General features: G+C 40.7%; 1 protein-coding gene across 4 annotated transcripts in view; it reads left to right on the plus strand.

Annotated features, from left to right (window-relative positions):
- Positions 1-19,601, plus strand: part of SPTB (spectrin beta, erythrocytic) — a 132,998-nt gene that overhangs the window by 82,294 nt on the left and 31,103 nt on the right. For all 4 annotated transcript variants that reach the window (XM_081330966.1, XM_081330963.1, XM_081330964.1 and 1 more), the window contains 9 exons: positions 1,629-1,775; positions 13,490-13,753; positions 13,982-14,197; positions 14,384-14,473; positions 14,968-15,252; positions 16,765-16,895; positions 17,037-17,241; positions 18,529-18,900; positions 19,344-19,588. In XM_081330966.1, coding sequence (XP_081187092.1) covers positions 1,629-1,775; positions 13,490-13,753; positions 13,982-14,197; positions 14,384-14,473; positions 14,968-15,252; positions 16,765-16,895; positions 17,037-17,241; positions 18,529-18,900; positions 19,344-19,588 — 1,955 coding nt within the window. The remainder of the gene's footprint in view (positions 1-1,628; positions 1,776-13,489; positions 13,754-13,981; positions 14,198-14,383; positions 14,474-14,967; positions 15,253-16,764; positions 16,896-17,036; positions 17,242-18,528; positions 18,901-19,343; positions 19,589-19,601) is intronic.

Consider the following 19,601-nt stretch of genomic DNA (forward strand, 5'->3'; position numbering starts at 1 on the left):
GACACCCACAATAATTAATACCAGCGGTGTGTTCTGGCCCTCCTAGCTCATGCCCAGACCCTGGGTAACAGACCCTGAGGAGCCCAGATTTTCCGCTGCTGCAGATGAATGCCAGGTTGGTCAACAACAAGGCCACACTCATTTGTGACCTTCTTGGCGAAGAACAAGCTGACTTGGCATGCATTACTAAGACCTGGATGACACCAGGGGAGGGTTTTCTCTTCTCGGAGATGTGGATTTAGGATTTGGCACCAGCCAAAGTCTCACAGCAGATGAGGGGATGTAGCAGTTGCCATTTAGGAATTCAGGGGTTATGTTCCCCAAATTTCCCGATGTGATGCTTTTCCTGACGTTGGGCTGGCGGAATCCGTTGGGAGTGTTGCTGCTGCCATCACTGACACTCCCCGTGGTTCAAAGAGGAGTTGAGGGTATGGAAAAGAGCCAAGAGACTGCTAGAGTGCCTCTGGAGGAAAACAAGGAATGAATCTGACCGATCATAAGTTAGAGCTGCTATTAAGGCCTACCTCATGGAGATCAGAGCAGCGAAATGTCACTGTTGTATTTCTCCACCCTTCCTGCATCCACAGAGTGCTGCCATTTACAGGGCCATGTGGAGGAATTTGTCAAGCACCTGATCGCTCAGATTTGTTCTAAGCTGGAATCCAGACATGGAGCCAGGTTCATTGGAGATGCCCAGGGAGTGGATTCACCCAGTTACGTGGGCGTAGTTTGGACCTAAGGAAGTGAACAGGATCTTTGGGGCTGTTAGTGCAACAATTTGTTTATTAGATCCTTGCCCTTCCTGTTTAGTCAAAGCCTCCAGGACTTGCAGGTGGGTCTAGGCCAGGTGTGTCAAACGTGCGACATCACGTGACGTGTCGCAACGTATCACGACTTTTTTTGTCATTGCCGGCAGTGTGGTGGGCGCAGTTTCGATATGATGCATGTGGCCTGCGAGCCGGCAGTTTGACACCCCTGGTCTAGGCAGCAATTAATATATCGCTGCAGGAAGAAAATTTCCCGGACCATTTAAGTTAGCCTTGGTCGGTCCCTTCCTCAAGAAACCTTCACTGGATCCCACCTGCCTGGACAATTTCCATCCAATTTTTCACCTTCCCTTTTAAGAGAAGGTGGTGGGAAAGGTTGTTGTGCTGCAGCTTCAGAAGGTCCTAGATAAAATGGACTATCTGGACCGCTTTCAGCTGGGTTTCAGGCTGTTATGGGCAGAAACGGCATTGGTCACACTTGTAGATCATCTCTGGCGGGAGCAGGATAGGGGCAGTGCAGCCATTCTTGCCCTTCTTGACCTCTCAGCAGCTTCTGACACCATCGACCATGGTGTAATTTTGGGCGCATATGAAACCCAGAAATTATCTGGAGAAAGGGAAGTCAATAAATAGATTAGCTGGGTCTTAGATTTCCCTTTCTAGCAAAACCTGACGTTGGAAAAAATATATATGTTTTTTTTAAAAGCAGGAATAGCAACAGTTGGAAAGGACCCTACGGTAAGGGAGTATCTAGGAATATTTGTGAAAGACCATAAGTTTCTGTTTTCAGCAAAATGCTACAGGAGTCTGAAGCATATCCACTTTTCATGCTTTATACACATAATACTATTTTATTGATAGCTTACCACGTGGATTGAAGAAAAGATGCTTACTGCTCAAGATACATCATATGATGAAGCACGGAATTTGCACAGCAAATGGCTGAAGCATCAGGCTTTTATGGCAGAACTTGCTTCCAATCAAGGGTGGCTAGAAAAGCTGGATGAGGTATGTTGCTTTTATTCCCCCAGATTTGCATGGTCTTTCTCCATACTCCCACTTCTTAAAATTTTTGTGGCACCTCACGTTTGTAGAGTTTTTGAGAAAGGACTGGAGATCACTATCCTTTTTGTTTATTAATTTTTATTGTAACCATGTATGTATTTTACTGTTTCTGAAAACTGCTCCAAAGGGCAAATACTGATCCATATATCTTCGCTCCTTTCGCCGCGAGCTAAAAACATACTTTTTTGAACAAGCTGGCCTGGCCTGATGGGGGACTGGGGGGGGGTTGTTATTGTTATTTTATTGGGGTTTTAAGATGTATTAATTGTTTTTAGTAGATGGGCATGTATTTAATTATTTTTTAACTTTTGTAATCCTGTATTTTTATTCTTGCCCTGTTCACCGCCCTGAGTCCTTCGGGAGAAGGGCGGTATAGAAATATTATTATTATTAAATTAAATAACAGAGTCAAAGAAAAACAAGGAATGAATACTAACTCTACGAAAATAGCTGTCATTAAACAATTATCTCTAGTTAAAAATGCAGGGGGAAATTATCAATGAATGCTAAATGGTTTTAAAATCCTTGGAAGTTTTGTCAGCAAAATCGCCAAGCTGATTTTTCAACCAAGTGGAATATTAATGTTTGTGAATTTTTTTCATGACATGCTATTCTTAAAAATTCAATTGTGTAGTGTAATACTAAAACTGCTAATACATACTACTAAGTTCAGAGCACCTGATCGCTCAGATTTGTTCTAAGCTGGAATCCAGACATGGCAAATTAGATAAGATAAGGTGAGACAAGACAAGATAAGATAAGATAAGATAACCTTTATTGTCATTTTTTACTGTGGGCATGACACACATCAAAAATGAAATTTAGTTGCCCGTTCTCAAAGTGAACACATACATGACACACACCTAAACATACTATATACAACATATGTATAGACCTACACCCCTACATATACATAATATGAATATTAAACACTGTCCATCTTGAATATATAATTGGCAAATTAAAGTGCTGCTTCATGTGTGCACTTTTGTAGAGTAGTGGTGAAGTCAACTGTCTAACAAAATTTATACTGTGTCTCTTTTTTTTTTATTAAAAAGTTTTACAATACATTTTATCTTTAGCAAACCAAAAAAAGAAAAAAAAACCCTCCCAACCCCCTCCCCCCACCCTCTTCCCCCTCCCCAACCCTCCCCAACCCCTCCCTCCCTTTCCCCTCCCCCCCCCCCGGCTTCCCAGAGCAAAATACAGGGTATAAAAATACAATCATAATCTAACTTACGCAAACAATCCTAAACTATTTAAACTACCGAACTTTAACTCATATAAGAAAACTCCAAACATATATACATATATCAATAATTATACAAATACAAAATAATACTTTCCAATCTAATACCAAAACACAGGATATAAAAATACAAACAAACAATCATGATCTAACTTACGCAAACAATCCTAAGCTATTCAAACTATCAAACTTTAACTCATATAGGTAAATTCCAAACATACATATATATATCATATCAATGATTATTCAAATACAAAATAATACCTTAAATTCATATTATCCTAATATATTATACAAATTAAAATACCATAGATTACTTCCAAACTTAAAAAAATTTTTTTATATATATAATCACATCATTCTTATATTCTTATATTCTATTACCTACTCCAATATTGCCCATAAAAGTATTACAAATTAATTTCAATCACACATAAAACAATTTATATCAGTTTTATAAAACTATTCTTCTATCCAACTAGACTTTAACATACTAAAACCAAATTAATACAACCTTTCCTTCTCCTAATATATTATACAACTTAAAATACCATACACTACCTTCCAGGCTTAAAACTTTCCATCCAAATAACAAAGCATAACCTACAGAATATCAATAAACACTACTACAAATCTTCCCAATTAAATTTTCATAATCATCTTCAAACTAAAGCAGCACAAAATATTATATAATTATTTTATAAGGGTGAAAAATGAATCCCCACATACTTAATCCTTCTAGCATCCTTATTACATTATTATCTCTTGCAATTATGCAACTAAATCCTCAGGTTTGCTTCATTCTTCCAGAAGCAGCACACCTCTTCCAATTTCTGGCCTTCTCCCGTGGTGATGAAATTTGACCCACTCCTGTAACTTTCACATCTGTCTGCGTTAACCCTTCAACATCTTGTGGATTCTCTCTGGAACGTTGAGGCTCTCTGTCACCTTTTTTCTTTGTAGACTCCAAAGACGATATGGGGACTGCTTTTAAAACATTACTGTAAAAGTCACGTGCCTGAACCACCGTGGTAAGACAATGCCTTGTACCTTCATAAGTCACCACCATACCCTCTGGTATTTGCCATCTAAACTTAATATCACGTCGTCTCAATTCTTGTGTCAAAAAAGCAAATTCCTTCCTTTTTCTTAAAATTCTTGCAGGAATCTCTTTTAAAATCAAAACTTTTTGCTCATCCATTACAAAATCAATATTATAGGAGGCCTGGATAACTTCATTTCTAATCTTTCTCTTTGTGAAATAAACCACCACATCTCTGGGTAATTTCCTTTGTCTTGCAATCCACGAATTAACACGGAAGATTTTATCTATATCTTCCATTATTTCACCTGCTGGTCGCTCCAACACCCCTTCCAAAACCTCAGAAACCATTTTCGTCAAATTTTCCTTAGGATTTTCTTTTAGGCCTCTGATTCTCAAAGCAAGCTCCATCTGAAAATACTGTGTCGAAATCAAATCATAATCCATTTTCGCTATCATATTTTCAGTTTCTGTCATTTTGGCTTCCAATCTAATATCATTTTGAGCAAGATCTTCCACTCTTTCATCCAAAATCTCAATACTTTTAACCACACTTTCTATTGCAGATGTGATGCCTGCTCTCATTTCTGCTAATTTCTCTGTAAACTTCTCCTCCAACTTTTTCTCCATTATCTCAACAAATTGTTGCATTTGCTTTTCCATAGTTTCTTGGAGCAAACTCTGCAAATCTTTTACTGTAAAAGCTGATACAGATTCAGATGCAGAGGACAATAAAGTTTTCGCCGAAGACTGCTGCCTCAGGGCAGGAACTTTAGAAGATATAGTCGCCATTTTCACCCTCTATTGTTAACTACTCACTTTCACATGCAGATTCAGCAAAGTCCATTGAGTTAAAGATCAAAACATCATCTTCACCAAAATCTCCTGCATCGCTCTGCCTGCGTCCTCGTTCTCAAAAGCTCTTCCTTGCTAGCAGGGATGGTTGCGAACACCCTGTTTTGCTCCAAAAAAACCCGGAGCAGAGACGCCTCGCAGTCCGGAGCATGCCCAGGCTTCGGGGGGGCTCAATCCTTCCGCCATCAAAACTCTAAGTTCTGGCGGCCCCGGAGAGCTCTACCCCTACCTGGACGCTCACCCCCTCCTCTTCTCCCGAGGTGGGGGCTTCCAAGCAGCTGATCGACGCTGTTTTCGGCGGCTCTACGGAGCTGCGAGGCTGACAGCCAAGAAATGGCTGCCTCCGGCGTCGCCTTGCCATCCGGAAGCCTATACTGTGTCTCTTTTATGTTTGAAAACGTAGCATTCATACTTTACATTTTTTTTGCACATGCAAAAGAATAGTTTATAGGAATTTTGTGCATATATGTTTTCAGCCCAGACAAGATATGAGGGTACTATGTTACATTCATCCAGTTTTCTGTTTCCTTTTAAATAAAAATGTGGGATTATTGTTTGAAACAGGAACAGTGGGGAAGTAGAGACTTCCTTACATTGTTCAGCTATATAGAAGCTGCTTAATAAAAGGATTTTCCCCACCTCCCTCGAGTAGGAAGGCAGCTCACATAGAAACCTTTTGTGAAAAATCAACTAAGCCACCTGTTTCTTTCAACAACCCTAAAACTTGACAATTTGTCATTAAGCAAGTGAAATATTTTGATACATTAGGATGCTGAGCTTGTCGATCAGAAGGTCGGCAGTTTGGCGGGTCGAATCCCAAGTGCCGCGTAACAGAATGAGTGCCTGTTACTCGTCCCAGCTTCTGCCAACCTAGCAGTTCAAAAGCACGTAAAAATGCAAGTAGAAAAATAGGGACCACTCCGGTGGGAAGGTAACAGCGTTCTGTGCGCCTTTGGCGTCTAGTCAGGCTGGCCACATGACCACGGAGACGTCCTCGGACAAGCGCTGGCTCTTCGGCTTTGAAACAGAGATGAGCACCGGCCCCTCGAGTCGGAAATGACTAGCACGCATGTGCGGGGGAACCTTTACAACAGCTTTAGAAACATAACATGCTACATTAATTTTCTGCTCCTCTCCTCCTCAGTGAGGGGACATACTTATAGTTTCAAGAGATTTTATCCGAGTATAGAGATTAGTCATGATCGGAGATATCTCCATGGGCCTTTCCCCACACTCTCAGCAATGGGCTTTCCTTCTGTATACCACTTTTAAGAAACCATTGCTCTATTTATGGAACAGACTAGTTTACCTTTTTCAGCGGCATCATAGCTGTGATTACATTTTTCTTCAGCTTGATGCTAAACCATTGAGTTTCACTCATTGGGTCTAAGTGTCCAGCCAGCTTTAGCATTGTCCAGTGTACAGTTTACTTCTTCTCTAGTAGACTCTTATGGGATACTTACCATTTTAAATGCTTTACTCAAGTCAAGATACATTATGTCCACTGCTAGTTAACTAAATGGGTCAATCTACCAAAAATGAGATCCTGCCAACAATGTATTCTTTTTTAAATAATCACAAAGTGACTATTTAATAATTCATGACAGAATTTTGCCCAATATTCAAATATCAAAGTAGGTTAACCTGTAATTATCCAGACCCACTCTTCTCTGAAAATAAAAGCAATATTTGTCCCTCTTAAATTCTTTGCAACGATGCCCATCTACTAAGGTAAAAGGTAAAGGTTCCCCCGCACATGCGTGCTAGTCGTTTCCGACTCTAGGGGCCGGTGCTCATCTCCGTTTCATAGCCGAAGAGCCAGCGCTTGTCCGAGGACGACTCCGTGGTCATGTGGCCGGCATGACTAGACGCCAAAGGCATATGGTGCTAGCCTACAATGTTGGGTTGAAAATATATTAACCATAATGCTATGGCTTTAAGAAGTTAATTGGCCAATGGGTGTGTAAGTGTTCTCATGGCCATAAGAGGAAGCTAGGAAAGTAGCTTCTCTCTCTCTCTGAATTCACTGATCTCTACTGTTACTGTTTTTGCTCTGCTGTTGGTTTACTACTGTTGTAAACCTGAACTGTGTATTGACCTCTGGACCGGTAAGAAGACTTTGTAGTTTGGATTACTCCTTGGACTGTTGCTATTGTGTATGACTTGGACTGTTTATTTTTGACTGTGCATTTTTGTTCTTACACCACCTTAAAGTAAACTACTTTTTGTTTTTATAACTCAGTGTATTCTTGTGTGACTTTTACTGCTCTCAGTGCCCTTCCTTGTCTGTGCAAACTCTTTGGTAGCACAAGGAGACCTCTGCACAAACAAATTCCATAACACTGGTTATGGGCCCAGGCCTGTACTGAGAGTTAGTACACACAGTATTGCTAGCTGAGTTTGTGTTAGCTATTTGGTGTAAAATGGCACAAGAACTGTTGTCAGGCATCTCCTGGATAACCCGGTTGGATGGGACAAACTATGTTTCCTGGTCCACAAGATGCTGCTTGCTTTTGCGCAAGGAAGGACTATGGGCTGTTGTAAATAACCCACCAGATACTACTGCTTGGGATCCAGATGATGAAGAGGATGCAAAGAAGTTAGACAACTTTAAACGTAGCAATGAGAAAGCTCTTTGCATTATTGGACTAACACTGAATGACCAGCAGCTTGTCCATATTCGTGGTGAGGAGTCTGCTGCAAGGTGTTGGGATGTTTTGCGAAGGCTTTATGTTCGTGACAGTGTGGGTGCACATATACACCTTACACGTAAGCTGTTTAGGGCTCGTCTGCAGAAGAATGGAGATATGCTGACCCATTTAAATTACATGAAGGCAACTTTTCAAGAGCTTCATGAAAAGGAGCTGATTTTTTCAGAGCTGCATCAGGTCTACATTATTCTGTCATCTTTGGATGAGAGTTATGATGGATATGTTTCTTCTTTGGAAGTCCTGACCAGAGAGGAACTGACATTGACTAACATTACTGGGAGACTGCTGGAAGAGTCCAGAAGAAGGCGTGACAGAGACCAGCTGAGAGAAACACAGCCACGAGAGAAGCAGCAATTCACCACTGCTTACAACGTCAAGAAATGTTATTCTTGTGGGGCTACAGGGCATATAGCCAAATTCTGTAGAAAGGGTAAAAAACAGAATGTGAATAGCAGTGGGAAGGCTAAGAAGGGCATTGGTTTGGCTATTTCTGATGAACCAACATCCAGAAATAATGAATTGTGGGTTGTTGATAGTGGGGCTTCACAATGCATTACTAAAGAGAAAAAGAGGTTTGTTACTATGAAAAACAGCAACCAATATGTTTCACTGGCAAACGGTTGGAGGATGAAGGCCTCTGGTGAAGGTAATTCCTATTGTCCATGCATTAATGAACAGTTACCTATGTTATATATACCTAAACTAAGATTCAACCTGTTATCTGTAAGGGAATTGGTTAAGGTTGGGTTTGTGGTAACATTCAGAGGGGAGCAATGCACTATTGAGAGGAATGGAACCTGTGTAACTGCTAATTTGAAAAATGGTTTATTCGTTCTCACAAGTAACCAGGTTAGTACAGTTAAAGCTAACTCACTATGTGAGAACAAGAAGCCACATGATGAGTGTATACATTTATTGCATAGGCGGTTAGGGCATGTAAACTTTAACTCACTACGTAAAACAGTGGAATTAGTAGAGGGAGTTAAACTGAAGCCATGTAGTAAGTATTTGAATTGCAATGCCTGTAATCAGGAAAAGAGTAAGGCAACTCCTGCAAACAGGATAAACGGCTTCAAAACAACTGTACCTTTGGAAGTTGTGTTTGCTGATTTAATTGGACCCATGAAACCAAGTTTAGGAGGATCCTGTTATATTTTAAGTATATTGGACCACTACTCTAGATATGGATTTTGTTATCTGCTTAAGTCAAAGGCAGACACTTTCCAACAATTTGCAAACTGGCTGAAGTTTGTGGAGAGGAAAACAAAGAGAAAGGTTCAGTGCATAATTACTGATAATGGTACTGAATTTACAAATAAGTGTTTTGTTGATATGCTACAATCAGCTGGCATTGAGCATAAACATTCAGCCCCTTATAGACCTCAACATAATGATTTTGTTGAGAGACGTGGGCAAACGTTACAAGCCATGATTAGAACCATGTTAAGAGATTCTGGCTTAACAGATAGACTGTGGGGGGAGGCAGCAAAATGTGCAAACCATGTTCTGAATATAGTTGTTAATACTTCTACTGGTAAAATACCATATACTATATGGCATGGTAAAAAACCAAACCTTGATTACCTGCACACGTTTGGCACCCCAGCTTGGGTCCACATTCCTGCACAACTCAGGAGTAAAGGCCAACATAGGGCTAGGCAATTATACTTCGTAGGTTACGAAGCTAACCATAGATCCTATCGTTTCTGGGAACGAGGCACAACTAATGTATATAACAGTGCTAGTGCAAAATTCCTTGAGCACGTTGGTTGGGATAGGTTAGAGCAAGAAACTGTTAATACTGATCCTCTAGTGTTTGAGGACTCCTCTGATAACGTAACTAGTAATGATAATACATCTCCTGTAAATATAAAAGATGAAGAGGAGATAGGGGAGATAAAAGAGGAATCAGAGGAAGGAAAGGAGACAGAAATTCAAAGCCCTGTAATTCCTTGGCGTTCAACGCGCATCAGACATCCACCTGATCGCTATGAAGCTAGTATATGTCAAGTTAGTGTAGAGCCATCTAACTATGATGAGATCAGGATGTATCCTGAAAAAGAACAAGCATCATGGAAAGCTGCAATGAACAGGGAGTTGAAGTCTTTGCAGGATCTTAAGGTTTATGTGAAAGCTAAACTGCCACCTGGTGAGCAAGCTATAGGTTGTAAATGGATATATAAGTTAAAGAAGGGTGTAGACGGGACTGTAACCCATAAGGCACGTTTGGTTGCACAAGGTTTTGCCCAAACTACTGAGGATTATGACGAAGTGTTTGCACCCAGTCTAAGGGCAACTACTTTAAGAGCAGCTTTAGTATGGGCGGCTAAAAACCAACATATGGTTACCCATGTAGATGTTGAAACTGCATATCTACATGCTCCATTGCAACATACTATTTATTTAAGAATACCACCAGGATTGACCAGTGATAGAGACCATGATTGTTGGGAATTAAAGAAAAGCCTCTATGGATTGAAACAATCGGGCTATGAGTGTAATACATGTTTAGTTAATGAGTTAAGTGCAATAGGTTTTGTAGCCAGTAATGCTGATCCTTGTTTGTTTAGAAGAGAACACAACGGAGCATTATCTTTTATTTTATTATTCACAGATGATATTGCAATAATAACAAAAACTGAGTTAGAAGCACAAACTATCATTTCAAGATTGCAAAATAAATTCACAATTAGAAATCTTGGAGAAATAAGCCACTATTTGGGGTTAGATATTGTGAAAACAAATAGGGGTTTTAAGGTGTCACAAGCCAGTAAAATATCTCAGTTATTAAAGAGATACAATATGGAAATGTGTAAACCAGCAAAAACTCCGATGGCTATGGATATTAAGGACACTAATGTTGAGAGTCCTGTATTTGATAAGACTATGTACCAATCTTTGATAGGAAGTCTTATGTATCTGAGTAATTGGACTAGACCTGATATTTCTTACTGTGTAAATCAATTAGCTAGGTACAACAATAATCCAACTGTTAGACACTGGCAATCAGCTAAACGGGTATTAAGGTATTTGAAGCAAACTATTCACTACTCGTTATATCTAGAGCCAGATCGTGAGTTAATCCTTACTGCATATGCAGATGCGAGTTTTGCCTCTGATTCAAACACTCGTAAATCTACTTCAGGGTTGGCTGTAATGTTGGGTGATTCTTTAATTGGATGGAAGTCTATTAGACAAAAACACATAAGCTTATCTACAATGGAGGCTGAATTTTCATGTCTATCAGTGTTATGTACAGAACTGCTAGTGTACAAACAATTATTGTTAGATATGGGTTTAAATGTAAATGATCCATTTATTGTGTATGAGGACAATCAAGCTGCGATAAAGATGGCTAATAATGCTGCAGTAAGAACAAGATCTAAACATACTGATCTTCGTTATTTAAATGTCAGACAATGTGTCAAAGATAAATTAATACAGTTAGAGTATTGTCCATCTGATGTAAATATTGCAGACCATTTTACGAAGGTACAAAGTGCTGTGAAACACAATGCTAATTGTGAAAGAATGTGCATAAGATTGTAAGAGTTATATATTATTCTACCCAAAGGGGAGAATGTTAGGCATATGGTGCTAGCCTACAATGTTGGGTTGAAAATATATTAACCATAATGCTATGGCTTTAAGAAGTTAATTGGCCAATGGGTGTGTAAGTGTTCTCATGGCCATAAGAGGAAGCTAGGAAAGTAGCTTCTCTCTCTCTCCGAATTCACTGCTTTCTACTGTTACTGTTTTTGCTCTGCTGTTGGTTTACTACTGTTGTAAGCTGAACTGTGTATTGACCTCTGGACCGGTAAGAAGACTTTGTATTTTGGATTGCTACTTGGACTGTTTATTTTTGACTGTGCATTTTTGTTTTTACACCACCTCAAAGTAAAATACTTTTTGCTTTTAGAACTCAGTGTATTTCTGTGTGTGATTTTTACTGCTCTCAGTGCCCTTCCTTGTCTGTGCAACTCTTTGGTAGCACAAGGAGACCTCTGCACAATAAATTCCATAACAATCCAGACCCACTCTTCTCTGAAAATAAAAGCAATATTTGTCCCTCTTAAATTCTTTGCAACGATGCCCATCTACTAAGGTAAAAGGTAAAGGTTCCCCCGCACATGCGTGCTAGTCGTTTCCGACTCTAGGGGCCGGTGCTCATCTCCGTTTCATAGCCGAAGAGCCAGCGCTTGTCCGAGGACGACTCCGTGGTCATGTGGCCGGCATGACTAGACGCCAAAGGCGCACGGAACGCTGTTACCTTCTCAAAATTCATAGAAAGAGCTCCAATATGACACTGTAAACTCCTTTTCTCGGATATAATTCATCTGGTCCTGGAGACTTGTTCATGAAAACCAGGTGCTCCCTAGCCATTGTTTAACTTGAGGTTCTTGCTCCTTATTTTGTCAACTGTTTTGTTTACATCCATTTGCTATCCATCTCCCTTTAGGAGACTACCAAAGCAAGGTATGCTCTCTCTCTCTTCACATATATTATTATCATGTTATCTTTTCCAAGCACACAGTGCATTCAGAAAGTATTCAGACCCCCTTCACTTTTGTCAATTTTGTTTTGCTGCAGCCTGATTCTAGTTGCTGAAATTCATTTTTTCTCATTAATCTACATTCAGTATCCCATAACAACAAAGAGAAAACAGAATTTTAGAAATTTCTGTAAATTTATTAAAAGGAAAAACTGAAATATCACATTGGCATAAGTATTCAGACCTTTCACTCAGTACTTTGTTGAAGCACCTATGGCAGCAATTACAGCCTTGGGTCTTTTGGGGTATGTCACGGCAAGCTTTGTACACCTGGATTGGGGGATTTTCTGCCATTCTTCCCTGCAAATCCTCTCAAGCTCAGTCAGGTTGGATGGTGACCATTGGTGGACAGACATTTTCAGGTCCCTCCAGAGATGTTCAGTAGGGTCAGGGCTCTGGCTGGGCCACTCTAGGACATTCACAGAGTTGTCCCTAAGCCAATCCTGTGTCATCTTGGGTGTGTACTTAGGATAATTGTCATGTTGGAAAGTGAACCTTTGGCCCAGACTGAGGTCCTGAGCATTGTGGAATAGGTTTTCGTTGAGATTGCTCAGTTTGACCAGGCAACCAGCTCTTGGAAGAGTCTTGGTTGAGCCATTTGAAAATTATGGAGGCCACTGTGCTCTTAGGAACATTCAGTGTAGCAGAAATTTTACTGTAGGCTTCCCCAGATCTGTGCCTTGCAATAATCCTGTCTCTGAGCTCTGCAGGCAGTTCCTGTGACCTCATGGCTTTTGCTCTGCTAAAGAATGCATTGTCAACTGTGAGGCTTTCTATAGAGAGGTGTGTATATCCAATCATATCCAATCAATTTAAGTTGCCACAGGTGGACTCCTAGAGCTGATCTAGGAGAGCCAATCCCTTTGTCTCTCCTTTACTCTTATGGAAAATATTCTAGCACTTATGATGTTACCTAGTTTGGGTAATGAAACGTCTGCAAGAAAACAACCAAGCTCAGAGAGCACCAAGGACTCCTCATTTCAACCCTAACCAACAAACATTTTGCTTTATTGGGAAAATATTCTGTATGAATGTAGTGAAAGCTGCTGGAATCTGGTACCACTGCGAAGACCTTCACCCAGCCTTCAATTTCACTGTCAGTAATAATTGTGTTATCACATCACCGTAAACCCAACATTGTTCATTTGCTAGGGAGCATTGTTGTGACTACTAGCTTTATGCTCTTTCCTATGGAAATGAAAGAGCCAATAAACTGTGTTTCTCATCTTCTCTACACTTTTCTCCCAGGAAGGAGAACAGTTGGCAAAGCAAAAGCCCCAGTATGCAGATATTGTGTTCCAGAAGCTAGAGGCACTTCATCAACGTTGGGATATGCTGCAAGCAACCACAGAGGAAAAGGCACAGCTCCTGTTTGACGCTAACCGCTCTGACCTTTATGCACAGAGCTATGCTGACCTTAGTGCATGGATCAGTGAGATAGAGGAGCAGTTAAAATCTGATGTCCAAGGGAAAGATCTCACAAGTGTTAACATTCTTCTGAAGAACTTGAAAGTAAGTAACAATCCTCCTAAAGTTAATTGTCTGTGTTTATTGCTGGAAGCCCCTTATGGATTATTTGCGTAAAACAGAAAAAAAAATGAACTGAAAGCAACACTTGCAGCCTGTTGTTCAAATATTGTCTAGATGAGAATAGGCATGATACCTGTGTGATATCTGAGTGATGGAGTTAAGCATATAGATCTCAACAAGACCCCAAAATGTGAAGATTTCTCATTTCAGCACCTGGATGAGCAAGTCAGCCTGCGGAAGAAAGAGATGGAAGGCTTACTTTCACAGGGCCCTCCAGTTAAGAGAGACGTGGATGAAGTGGACAGCAAGCAAAAGGTCATCGAAAGGCGATTTCAGGACCTTCTAGAGCCTTTGGGTAGGAAGAGGAAAGAACTGGAGATGGCTAAGGCTGGATATCAGCTGGACCGGGATTTGGCAGATGAATTGGTGAGTGATGGCGAGATAGTTACTGGTTTTATTCGTGTAATTTAGAGAGAAGATATCAGAAGGTGGACCGCATGGATGGGTTGTTTCAGATATTAGGAAAATTGTGTAAGAATCTGTCTTTCGTCCTTTCTTGTATACACGTTTGACATTTTGGCATTTTACTTTAGTCTTTCTTCTCTAATGTAGCTTTGGGTGCAAGAACGACTCCCTCTTGCTCAGTCCACTGACCACGGCACAAACCTTTTGTCAGTCCAGCTGCTTACAAAGAAAAACCAAGTGAGTCTCCCCATCATTTTGCATGTTTTTTCCCCTTGCTTAATTCTACTTTTGAACAAAGCAATTGAACTTTTACTACAGTGGTGAACATTCACAAACATAATTTTGTCTTTATAGTAATTGTTAACAAAAGGAAGCAAAGCTTTTGTGTAAAGGCCTTTTTCTCCATACACAACTAATTGTGAACTAAACATCTCCTAGCATCTTTACTTCACTGTGTCCCATATTTATCTTCATCTCCTTTTCAGTGCATGCATGAGGCATTCTTAAATTGTTCTTCTATGTACTGGAGTTAAACAAGTGTTCTTCTCTTAATCTGACCGCATCCAACAGCAGCTCAAAGCGTATCATACCTTTAAGGCCTGGAACCTTGCCTTCTTTTTTCATTCTCCATCGGGAATAAAGAATACAGTTTAATAAAAGGGACAACTCTATTCAATTTGTTTCCGATTTTACTCATTCATCTCTCTAAACCTGCTCTTCTCTTTGCCTAGACCCTGCAGAAAGAAATTACTGGCCACGCCCCACGAATTGAGGAAGTTGTTGCTAGAGGGGAGAGCATGTTGGCTAAAGCTAAAGGGGATGGGGACTTTAGAGACACAGAAGAATGTCTCAAGCAGTTAAAGGTTTCCTGGAGCACCTTACAGGAGGAAACTTTGAAGAGGCTGAGGCGCCTAGAAGAAGCCAATGAGGCTCAGCGATACTATTTAGATGCGGGAGAAGCAGAGGCCTGGATAAGCGAACAGGAGCTTTATATAGGAACAGATGAGAAGCCAAAGGTAAGAGCATCTCCCATGCCAATGTAGTAGTGTTTACCAGGTAGAAGACCATTCCCAAAGTGTGTTGCTTTCTAGGAAAATGGACATCCTAGCAGTATTGATTGGGAAGTAGACCCGTTCCTCCCTGGGGACAGTTAAGACCTGCATATCTTATTCTACTGAGACTATTTTTTTAATCTTCAAAAAGCTCTAGGAGAACAAAGATAAAGATACAGTTTCATTAATTATCCTTCCTCTCTTCTTTTATCTCACTAATGTCAAAAGAAACATGACTCGGATCCGGTATGATATCGTATGTCCTTCTGTGTGCATACTTGCACAGTTCTGTATTGTATGATAATTTGTAAGAAATTGCTTAACATTCTGGGTAGCAGTTTTTTTAAAAAAGCAATGTGTGGAAGAGAAAGAAAATGTGTTTCTCTCTTCTCTCCTCTCTCCTACACAAAGCATTTAAACATATATTTGAATACCAGTGCACTGGTATCCAGAGTTCCAGGATCTGTGTAGTTTACTTTCCCGTGCAAAAGAAGATAGAGCGCCATAACCCTAGTTGTGACAGGAAAAGTCTTACTTCCTTCAAGATGGAGGTGATTCAATAGTACTGATTCCATTTTGCTGTGCATAAGCTATCTTTTGTTTAGAATAAGAACTGCTTACCTAAGTGACATTAGGAATACGTGCAATTTGGGAGAAGAAGGGGTAAAATTTTCACAAATTACCTTATACTATTAAACCTGATTCAGAAGCAAGTTCACTGGAGCCTACTCCCAGTTAGATTTATGTAGTGTATGCTCTTAAAGCATACACGGAATGTCAGCACAGCAGGGGGCTGGACAGCTCCAGGCTACAACCGCTTTTGGCGGGAAAGCCTGAATAGAGCAAGTCGTTGACAGCCCCAGGGCATGGTCAGCTCTGGTGGGAAGCCAGGGTTTAAATCCATTGGCCACCTGCACTGGTGGGAAGCCCAGGTTTGAATCTATTGGTCGCGATTCACCTGGGCAGGTATAAAGAGACGCCAAGTAACCCCTTTTGCTCAGCTTCATTCCTGATCCAATAAAGACGTTACTACCCAGCTCCAGTGTCCGTCTCTCTGTGTGACCACGCGACATTGCAATTTATAACTTATATACTCTTCGGCTACTTTTGACATACCTCCCGACTTCATCTAGTACATTTTCGGCAGCAATTCTGCATTGTCCTGTTGATTCCTGAACAGCTGTGTCCCATGGATCTGAGCAGCCTCCTTCCCAGCTGACCAATGAGAGGATGTAAAAACTTTAGAGGGCCTGGGTTACAAGAAGTAGGGAGAAATCTTGTGAGCCAGGAGTTCTTTTCAATGAGAAAAGGAAGATTAAGCTACAAAACTGTTCCAAGCCTATTTAATCGAAGCCTGTTGATGAGGGCCATGTGGAAAGGGGGCTGGTTTTCCCTGGCCTTCTTGATAAGTTGAGGAATGGACCTAAGATTTCCTTCACTGCGAAGATGAATCAATTCAATTACTTGCCATCTCAGGATGAAGAGAGTGGCATTGTGATGCTGAAAAGACACCTTCGTCAGCAGCGATCCATAGAAGAATACGGAAAAAACATCAAGCAGCTGGCCGGTCGGGCTCAGAAACTGCTAGCTGCTGGCCACCCAGAAGGGTGAGTACATTTGATAACAGTAACTCTGAAATCTTTGGAATATAATAGCCAGAAGAATCGCAATCTATTGCATATGATTGAGTTCAGCTGCCTTTCCTTTTAGGTGACTTGTCTCCAAACTTTGTCTTTGTGGTTTTTCAGAGAAGATATCATCCGATTGCAAGGGCAGGTTGATAAGCAGTATGCAGGGTTGAAAGACCTGGCTGAGGAACGCAGGCGTAAAGTAGAACTTGCATATCACCTGTTCAAACTGAAGCGAGAAGTGGATGATCTGGAGCAGTGGATTGCAGAGAGAGATGTAATCGCATCATCCCCAGAGATGGGTCAAGACCTCGACCATGCCACTGTGAGCAAGCACCGTGAGAATGTCTGTTGGCCAGTCCATTGTGACCATTTTATTTTGAGGTGTAGACCATAGGTTATAAGTGGTGCAGCTTGGCTCTACACAATGTCCTGCAATAGCTTGACAGAAAATTGCTGAGAGGTGCATTACAATTACCTATATTTTGGTAGCTGGAAATGTACATATTACTCTTGGAGAAAGTAAGGATCACAAGCTGTTTCTAGAAGGCCTCATGTTTCTTGAAACAAAAGCAAGAAAGACATCCGATGACGGTAACTCTAGACAACAAAGCCTTTTTGCCGTAACAATTTTACAGATATTTAAGATACTATAGAACACTATTTATAGTGTTCTAGAAAAAGTGTCTGTTATAAATACTAGACAGAGATAAATTATAGTACTAGATTCTGCTGAAACTCTGAAACCTATAAAAGAATTCCACCTGTAACACCACCACTATTTCTTTATATTCATCAGGCTTTTTCTCTTCAAAAAAAAATAAAAGAGACCATAGATAGGTGTATGAGTCAAGAAGAATGCAGTTCCATTATAGGGCTAGAATTATTCTCCCAACTGCTTCCCTTTCTTTGTTAATATAGTAGATTTTAAAAGGCATTTGTTGAGTTATCTCTCTTCCCTTGTTTTCAAAATGCAGTCTATAATTGTAGGCCTCCAATCCCTAGAGGTACAACAATATGTGTCTATAGATGTAAACAACAAAGCCAAAATAGGTGTCCACTAGTCTAGGTTATTCCTAATTAATTCAGCAGGTATTAATTGTCTGAGCCTTCCCAGATCTTTCCAAACAACTCTGGGCAGCTTACAATACCATAAATAATAAAATAAACCAGTTACAGGATTAAAGCATTATAACATCAGACATTAAAAGTTAAAACATTAAAATGAATATTAAAATTAAAATATTTATACTAAACTGATGAAAAAAATTGATTCTGCCAAAAGGGTGATACACTCTGTAAAACCTTGAGCAACACACTGCCTCATATATGAATAACCCTCTTGTGGTGGGCAGGATTATATGTACACTATTTCAATGTTGCCTAATAAAGTTATGTAAAAAGAAAATAGCTAATCTTTAACAAGAGAAAGTGGGAAAGAAGTGCGAAGCAGCATTTTTAAGTTACTCCTATGTTGGGATAAAAGCAGGTCTGATACCTGAAAAAGCCAAAGTTTGGGTTTCTTTTAAATTCTGAATATTATAATCTTTTGGCTCAAAGATGAAGGGTACTGAAAAATATTTTGTTCATTCTGGTTTTGGTTCTTGACTAGCTCCTGCGGGAAAAGTTCCGTGAGTTCGCCCGTGAAACAGGAAACCTGGGACAGGAGTGGGTGAACAATGTCACCCACAGAACTGATCAGCTGATCGATATCCACCCAGAAGCTGCCACGATTGCAGAGTGGAGGGATGGTTTGAATGAGAGCTGGGCTGACCTGCTTGAGTTGATTGACACCAGAATGCAGTTGTTGACAGCCTCCTATGATCTGCATAAGTTCTTTTATGACGGTAGTGAGATCCAGGTTCTTATTGAAGAGAAGCACAAGGAGCTGCCCGAGGAGTTAGGCCGCGATGTCAACACAGCCGAGTCCTTCCACAGGATGCACAAAGCCTTTGAGAGGGATATTCATCTGTTGGGAGTGCAGGTAACCTCTTAGCTTCTTAAAAACATGTGGGGCCATCTGGTGGCATCCTCTCTCGTTTTATGGCTGGGCTGAGGTGGCTAATTTACTGGGAGCTTGTGAGATCTAACCAGAAGCCAATCAAAAGAAGGAACAGTCTGTATGAATTTACTTAAGCTAGTTGAGACTACTTGCCCTTGGAAAGTTTGTTGAGTGTATGAAGTTGCCAGAGTCTTTCAAAACCAATACCAGAAGAAATTATTCTCCTTAATTAGCAGAGTTACAGTATCCACGTCAGATTTATTTCAACTTTTTCATTATTCGGTGAAAAAGGACAGGTGCATCCCCCATGTCTAATGTTAGAAAGTGGGTTTTGAGAAAGAGCTATGTTCCCAGCCTTAGCTTGCCAGGGAGTACATATCCCCGTGATTCCTCCTCTCCACAAGAAGTGTTCTCTGCTCTGGCAGGTTCAGCATTTTCAGGAAGTGGCGGCACGCCTGCTGGCAGCCTATGCTGGGGAAAAGGCCGTGGCCATCCAGAAGCAAGAACAGGAGGTGGTAAAAGCTTGGAAGGCCTTGCTGGAAGCTTGCGAGGGGCGGCGGGCTCAATTAGTTAATACAGCCGAGAAGTACCGCTTCTTCAGCATGGTGCGAGATCTCATGTCCTGGATGGAGAATGTGATCCGGCAGATTGATACCCAGGAGAAGCCCAGGTGAAGCCCTTCT

Source organism: Vipera berus (assembly GCF_964194415.1).
Source record: "Vipera berus genome assembly, chromosome: 1".
NCBI classification, from domain to species: domain Eukaryota; kingdom Metazoa; phylum Chordata; class Lepidosauria; order Squamata; family Viperidae; genus Vipera; species Vipera berus.